The sequence below is a fragment of the Mus caroli genome, unplaced genomic scaffold (genome assembly GCF_978045245.1).
Source record: "Mus caroli unplaced genomic scaffold, Mus_caroli_1 scaffold_8, whole genome shotgun sequence".
Taxonomy (NCBI): domain Eukaryota; kingdom Metazoa; phylum Chordata; class Mammalia; order Rodentia; family Muridae; genus Mus; species Mus caroli.
Window position 1 is genome coordinate 122540601 of NW_028227263.1, and position 8611 is coordinate 122549211.

Genomic DNA, 8611 nt, shown 5'->3' on the forward strand with positions numbered 1-8611 from the left:
GATCCTAGATACCTCCCTGGTCCTCTTAAGTTTTCTGAGCATGAGCTATTTCTGTCTCTTTTCCTATCTATTCTTGATATAATCAACAGATTGTACCGCTCTAGAGAGCAAAAAGGTATGATGTTCAATACTTGACTCTCACCTGAGTAGGGCCCAAGGTAGCAAAGCCTATATCTCCTAACTAAAATGGAATGACATGCAATATATTTGCTATTTATATAAATTTCATTCTTGAAAATACTTAATCATAACAATGCATCCTCGTTTGTTCAGATAGAGAAATAGAGAGAGGGATTCTGTCCTTATCTAAAATGTAAAGTATTAGCTAAGAAGAAGGGAGAGTGTCAGTTTGATCAAGACCATTTACACATTAAACTGTTTATTGAAAATTGATTGCATCAGTTTCAGTCCAGCCTGCAGCAGAATACAGGAGAACAGAGGATGGTGAATAACTCAATTACCGTGTCAGTCAGGTTCCAACCAGAAATCATTTCACATCAACAAATGAGTATAGCCTTATTCTTTTAAAATTATAGCAGTGAGCACCACATCTTGTTCATACAAAATGTTGGAAACATATTTATGGAATAAAGTACTTAATGGTGTTAGTAAAGCTGTCTCCTGTATTTGGCATTTTTCAGTGGCTCTGGTTTTCAACATTTGAAGAGCACAGAACAGGGATCTTTAGGATCTCTGAAGATCAACAGTAAGGGAGAGATACTGGGGAAGACTGCAACCAGAACCCCACTGAAAAGCCTTACGAATAGACGAGAATGCATACTAAAGGCATGAAAGATGATACAAATACAATTTAGAAGATAAAAGCTAACAAATGTGACCACCAGCATCAGGATAGTACGGGTTGCTCTGGTCTCAGCTTGGCCTCTGGGGTCCTGATTGGGAGTGAGGATGTGCTGCATTCGCTGGCGATGTCTATGGAGGAGAAGTACCATGGAGACACTGGTCCAGACCATGATGCTCATGAATGTGGCATCATGGGAAAACTGCAAGAAGACAATGCCTACAGTGAATCCAGAAGTGGAACAGAACAACTTGCTTTTAGAGTCAGTGTTATTGTCTGTTATCTGTGGACCAGTGAAATTAATTGGAATGTGGATGTTAGTTAAGACACTGAAAAACCAACAACTGTAACAAGAATAACTCACCAAATTTGAAACATTTGCTCTGAGTATAAGTATACCTCTATTAACAGGAACAAGAGTGACAAACTGATGGACACTCAGGACACAGGTAGAACACAAGTTTGTGCTTCTTGCCACCATTGAACTGAAGAATTCTAATTTACATTTGAGATCAGTTGGAGGAGTTTTACGAGCAAAAGCCATCATGTTGTTTGTAAATATAGTGAAGAATAGAGTCAAGGCATTGGTCCCAGCAATGTGGCTTAAAATCACCTGTCTGGGCCTCTGTTTAGAACCAGTCAAGACTGGAGAGAAATTATGGACAAACAGAAAGACATTGGCCACAGTTCCAACCCCAAACTGGCAAAGCAAGAGGATCTGAAGAGCCACTTCCTCAGTGGTTTCCAGGGATTTACCATCAGCAGACATGGAGTGGGCTTTACAGGACCCTGGAGTGATGATTAGGTAGGACACTACTCTCTTCAGGTCTCTGTTTTATTGCCCACACTTACCAGTTGATTTGAGACAATTTCTTCACTTGATAAGTGAGGCATTATTCTATCACATTACAGGCAAATTGCCTGGAAAACTATGTATGTATAATAACTCAAATAAAAATTTATACTGATTTTGTTACTACTCCCTCAATATAAATTTTGTATAGCAACTACATCTTTATTGGTCCAGTAGGTCAAGAACACAGTAACATACATTTTAACACACCATGGGCTTTGCATATGAATTCAGGCATGAAAGAGTCTAGTATGAGCCTGTGATTCCATCATCAGAGTTCAATACAATTAAGAGAGAGGGGAGGCTTCAAATGGGATGTACCTTAATCAATAAAAAATAAAAGAATATATAAATTCAACATAAAAATAATTAATTGAGTTTCCTTATGTTACAGTAACATATTAAGAATAGTATGTATGAGAACAATATAATATTGCACATAATAATAAAGTTGTGTAACTGAATTCAGTTTTAGAAAACAAAGTTTTTGGCTTTTCACAAATTTTTATACTACTCATCCTCAAGATAAAAAATAAAAAAATCACCAAATACTTCTGATAAAGCCACCTGTGTTTTAATCACACAGATGAACGTAGGCTTACATATGCGTCCTCCGTGGAAAAAAGAAAAAAAAAAAGCACTTGCTAACAAGTTTCATTTATTCATAATTTTCCTGATCTTAATTTTTGTCCAAAAATGTCAGGTGCCAGAGCCTTAGCTGTGTCACCTGCAGCTTCCCTCCAAAATTATTAACACAATCCTTATTACTAATTATTAATCCAAATTACACCCTTTGCAAGCTGATGCTTAGTCTGCACTTTACTTGTTTATATGTTTTCTATAGGAGCACGACGGCCTCCATCCAGCAGATAAAATTCAACATCTCACATACATGTTACACTGAATGCTGTTATCTCCTGAGTACTGATCTAGGACACAGACATTTCTTTGAGATGAAAGCAAAATATTAACCTATTCAAGTTTACCTGCAGACTTCAGAAATAATATTTCATGTTGGCTTCAGAAGACAATTTTCACTGAAGAAAAGAAAAAAGAATTTTAAGCAGAAGTCTATGGTTGGAAGAATCCCACCTTCTGAGCTTCAGTCACGATGAAGATGCTCATCTGAAGGCCAGCTGCAGAGCACAGCTCCTATGGAAGCATATTTCCTAGTGCCTGGATTGAGGAGCTTCTCTGTGTCACTCTTTGCCTGAGAAAGAATGCAATGAAATTCAGAATGGTTTCTTATTCTCCATGCAATGCTGTGAAGGAAACCAAACAAAGTCCAAGTTTCCAGTCTCATAAAATAATAGGGCACTGGGACATGACATTCTTCAGGGAGTTTGTTATTGTGTCATCTGTGGCGTCCGCACATTTGTCTGCATGGTGTCTTTGGGATACCTCCAATGAAGGAAAAAAGCATTTATCCCTAGAGCAAACCTCCATTCCTTTCTAATACTTAATGGTGATGTTTAGGAGTTTGTTAGATGTTAATGAGCACCTGGGCAGAAGTTAGGGAAGGGTTTTCATGTTCCCTTTGGGAAAATCTAAGTTCTGAATTGATCTCGTAGTCAGATGTGAATTGGGGGCGCTCCAGGTTAGAACAAGGGACTCATTATGTGAGTTTCTACAGAGTACTCTCCTCCCTACTATTTCACTTCTGCAAAATTATTCTGACACCAAGTCCTTCTAGAAAACTGGCAATGTCAGATTCTATAATTTCCCAGGAAGTTGCTTCATTCCAACTTTTCCCATATTTGACCCAGGACATTTATAAATGACAAATTTATTAACTGAAGCTGGCCTCTCCTACCTGAATCTTGGGGTTATTCCAATATCCACTTGTTTTCATGTCATTATGACTTTTTTCTGATATACTCATGAATCCTTATTACAGGTCTAATATACTTTGATAGTATCTAGAGAATCTCATTTGTAATTAATCCTGGACATACTACAAGCAAAGATATGGATTGAGCAATCGTTAAGAAATAGATAGATCCAACTCATTTCTGCTCTAGGTATAATAAAAAACTAGGGACTTAGTTTTGATTTTCAATGATGAAAAGTAAAAGTTCTGATTATAAATCTAACAATTGTATGTTCTAAACATTTATTGATATTCACACCTGCAACAACATTTTCTCAGGCACAAAGTACATATACTTAAATGTGTGAGAAATAAGATATCATTGCACAATATTTTTACAAATGAAATTACCAGTACTCAAAAGGGATATATGTGGAAATAAGACAAAACGAAAGAATAACTGGTCATTAATTGCTTAGCTATCTTAGGTTTGTCTAGGACAAGCACATATCCATAATTTCAACTGTGAAATTTATATTGGCTAATTGACAATTACATATGGTTTATTAGCCTAATACATAATTATATTGAAATAACCTTCAAAGTCAGGAATTTGTAAGAGTCATTGCATGATGAAAAAATGAGGAGGTAGAATACAGTCTTATAAAGGATGAAAGGGTATAATGGAACATGAAGAGTTAGATTTGGGTGTGTGTAAGAGAGAAAGTAGACCAAGAAATATGGAGAGGAATACATCAGACTAAGTGTCTTTTGAAAAACTGTACATATACTTACTGCTATTGGGGCTTACTGTAATACATTCACTTGCATATTTCAAAGGAGTTTTAATAAATCAGCACTATACTAGTTGGACAGTCCTCCATGTGGACATCTCATGATAAATAATGTAAGCTTCTTTGATTTTTATTTTTTTGTAATTTCTTTTTATATGGGTATAAGTAAATTTTTATTGGATATTTTCTTCATCTATATTTCACGTTATACCCTTTCATGGTCCCCTCCCAAGCCGTCTATCCCATCCTCCCTCCCCCTGCTTTTATGAGGATGTTCCTCCACCCACCCACTCTGACCCCTCAGACCTCAGTTTCCCTACACTGGAGCTTCTATCAAGCTTTCATAGGACCAAGAACTACTCCTCCCACTGATGCATGACAGGCCATCCTCTGCAACTTATGTAGCTGGAGCTTCGTGTACTCCTTTGTTGATGGATTAGTCCCTGGGAGCCCTTGGGGGACCATTTCGTTGATGTTATTATTTTTACTGTGGGGTTGCAATCCCCTTCAACTCCTTTGGTCCTTTCTCTAACTTCCCTATTGAGGGCCCTGTGTTCAGTCCAATGGATGGTTATGAGCATCCATCTCTGTATTTGTAAGGCTCTGGCAGGGTCTCTTAGGAGATAGCCATATCAGGCTCCTTTCAGCATGCACTTCTTGGCATCTACAATAGGGTCTGGCTTTGGTAACTGTATATGGGAATGAATCCTCAGATGGGACAGCCTCTGGATGCCCTTCCTTTCAGTCTCTGCTCTACTCGATCTTCATATTTGCTCCTGTGAGTATTTTATTCTCCTTCTAAGAAGGACCAAAGCACCCACACTTTGGTCTTCCTTCTTCTTGAGCTTCCTGTGGTAATGTGAATTTTATCTTGGTTATTTGGAGTTTTTAGGCTAATATCGACTTATCAGCGAGTACATAACACATGTGTTCTTTTGAAATGCAATAATCTCACTGAGGATGATATTTTCTAGTTCTATCCATTTGCCTAAGAATTTCATGAATTCATCCTTTTTACTACCTGAGTAGTACTCCATTGTGTAAATGTATCACATTTTCTGTACCCATGTCTCTGTTGAGGGACATCTGGGTTCTTTCCAGCTCCAGGCTTTTATAAAAGGCTGCTATAAAAATAGTGGAGCATGTGTCCATATTACAAGTTTGAGCATCCTCTGGGTGTATGCCCAGGAGTGGTATAGCTGGGTCCTCAGGTAGTACTATGTTCAGTTTTCTGAGGAACTGCCAAACTGATTTCCAGAGTGGTTGTACCATCGTGTAATCCCACCAGCAATGAGGGAGTGTTCCCCTTTCTCCGCATTCTTGCCAGCATCTGCTATCACCTGAGTTTTTAATTTTAGCCTTTCTGAATGGTGTGAAGTGGAATCTCAAGGCTTCTTAGATTTGCATTTCCCTGATGACTAGGGATATGAAACATGTCTTTAGGTGCTTCTCATCCATTTGATATTCCCCAGTTGAAAATTCTTTGTTTAGCACTGTACCCAATTTTTTAATAGGGTTATTTGATTTTCTGTAGTCTAACTTCTTGAGTTCTTCGTATATATCAGATATTAGCCCTCTAACAGATGTAGGATTGTTAAAGATCTTCTCCCATTCTGTAGGTGGCCGTTTTGTCCTACTGACAGTGTCCTTTGTCTTATAGAAGCACGTAAACTTCTCTTTCAGGTTTAGGTGATTTCTTTTTCTAGTTGCTTGCCAATTAACCCCCAAAGCACTATCTAAGCCACAACCAAAACTCACAGGCTATGAGAGTTACCATGGTGCTGGTAATTCTCCAAAACTTGGTGTCTGAGCACATACTAAACACACAGAACATGAAGAAATCAAACTAGTACTTACTTTGAAGATTTGTATGCCGCCCATATGTCCATAGGTGGTATAAAAACAGGTTGAAAAGTCAAGTGGAAATCATTCTTAAAAGGTGCCACATACAGTACTGGAGGAGAAAAGTAGTCAGCGATACCATCCTTCTGTGAACCCTGCAAGTATGGGCTTGATGAGATATATCCATTGATTAAAGCTGAAAGAAGCTGAGGAGGAGGGCAACCCTATAGGAAGACCAGCAGTCTCAACTAACCTGGACCACAGAAATGACTCAGACACTGAGCCACCAACCAATCAGCATATGCCATCTAATATGAGGCACCCAACATGTATTTACAGCAGAGTACTGTGTAATCTGGACTAAATGAAAGTAGAGGCCCCTAACCCTGGAGAGACTTGAGGCCCCAGAGAATGGGGAGTTCTATTTGAGTGAGGGTAGAAGGTGGAGACATCCTCTTGGAGAAGGGGAACAAGGCATGAGATGAAGAATACTCAGAGGGCAAACCAGGGGGGAGATAAAGACAGAATTATTTTTAAAAGATTGAAGAAGAAAAACATAGAAAAAATGTTATGGGAGAGACCAACTACTTTCTTATTAGGCCACAGACCCTGTCCACAAGCTAGAACTCATAAATGTCACTGTTTATATTTTCTGTGGGCAGATGGGTACTAGGAGGGAACCCAGTACTAGTGTTTCTCTTAATGGACTGAGAATTGAAACATTTCTTGATGAGTAATTTCTACACCTGTAGATCAGTGCATCTCTCAGCCCTCATCAGAGAAGCTTCTTTTTTTTTTTTTTTTTTTTTTTTTGAGGACTTAGTGTCTTTTTCCACTAACAATATTTTTATTGTTTTTTTTTTTTGGAATTTCCCATCATGCACCCTGATCACACACATTCCCAACCCTCCCTTTTGACCCTCTCCCTTCCCCCCTCCAAAAAGAAAAATGAAAAAAAAAATATACCAATTCCAGATTGTGTTGCCCGTATACTCACTGGAGCATGGTCTAACTCTCAACTTTCTAGCCCTTTAATGAAAAGGAGTCCCTGCCCCGCCCCTCTCACCCTTCTCCCATTTCCAGTTGCCAGAAGCCATGGCTGTGAAGAGCTACACTTCAGCATCCCTACCACAATTTTTTTTTGTTTTTAATATTTTTATTACATATTTTCCTCAATTACATTTCCAATGCTATCCCAAAAGTCCCCCATAGCGCCCCCCACTTCCCTACCCACCCATTCCCATTCTTTTGGCCCTGGCATTCCCCTATATTGGGGCATATAAAGTTTGCAAGTCCAATGGGCCTCTCTTTCCATTGATGGCCGACTAGGCCATCTTTCGATACATATGCAGCTAGAGACAAGAGCTCCGGGGTTCTGGTTAGTACATCATGCTCTTCCGACAATAGGGTTGCAGATGCCTTTAGCTCCTTGGGTACTTTCTCTAGCTTCTCCATTGGGAGCCCTGTGATACATCCAATAGCTGACTGTGAACATCCACTCCTGTGTTTGCTAGGCCCCAGCATCGTCTCACACGAGACAGCTATATTTGGGTCCTTTCAGCAAAATCTTGCTAGTGTATGCAATGGTGTCAGCGTTTAGAAGCTGCTTATGGGAAGGATCCCTGGATACAGCAGTCTCTAAATGGTCCATCCTTTCATCACAGCTACGAACTTTGTCTCTGTAACTCCTTCCCTGGGTGTTTTGTTCCCAATTCTAAGAAGGGGCACAGTGTCCCCACTTTGGTCTTCATTCTTCTTGAGTTTCATGCGTTTAGCAAATTGTATCTTATATCTTGGGCATCCTAAGTTTTGGGCTAATATCCACTTATCAGTGAATACATATTGTGTGAGCTCTTTTGTGATTGTGTTACTTCACTCAAGATGATGCCCTCCAGGTCCATCCATTTGGCTAGGAATTTCATAAATTCATTCTTTTTAATAGCTGAGTAGTACTCCATTGTGTAAATGTACCATAATTTCTGTATCCATTCCTCTGTTGAGGGACATCTGGGTTCTTTCCAGCTTCTGGCTATTATAAATAGGGCTGCTATGAACATAGTGGAGCATATGTCCTTTTTACCAGTTGGGACATCTTCTGGATATATGCCCAGGAGAGGTATTGCTGGATCCTCCGGTAATACTATGTCCAATTTTCTGAGGAACCGCCAGACTGATTTCCAGAGTGGTTGTACAAGCTTGCAATCCCACCAACAATGGAGGAGTGTTCCTCTTTCTCCACATCCTCGCCAGCATCTGCTGTCACCTGAATTTTTGATCTTAGCCATTCTGACTGGTGTGAGGTGGAATCTCAGGGTTGTTTTGATTTGCATTTCCCTGATGATTAAGGATGTTGAACATTTTTTCAGGTGCTTCTCTGCCATTCGGTATTCCTCAGGTGAGAATTCTTTGTTCAGTTCTGAGCCCCATTTTTTAATGGGGTTATTTGACTTTCTGGAGTCCACCTTCTTGAGTTCTTTATATATATTGGATATTAGTCCCTTATCTGATTT

General features: G+C 39.3%; 1 protein-coding gene across 1 annotated transcript; it reads right to left on the reverse strand.

Annotated features, from left to right (window-relative positions):
• Nucleotides 1-368: 368 nt before the first annotated feature.
• Nucleotides 369-1571, reverse strand: LOC147003416 (vomeronasal type-1 receptor 4-like). The gene has a single exon (XM_085840989.1). The coding sequence runs from the start codon at nt 1569-1571 to the stop codon at nt 654-656; it is 918 nt and encodes a 305-aa protein (XP_085697115.1). The 3' UTR covers nt 369-653.
• Nucleotides 1572-8611: the final 7040 nt, after the last annotated feature.

What these genes read in the sequence shown, in the direction of transcription:
- LOC147003416 (XM_085840989.1), bottom strand. Translation starts at nt 1,571, where the DNA reads ATGTCTGCTGATGGTAAATCCCTGGAAACCACTGAGGAAGTGGCTCTT.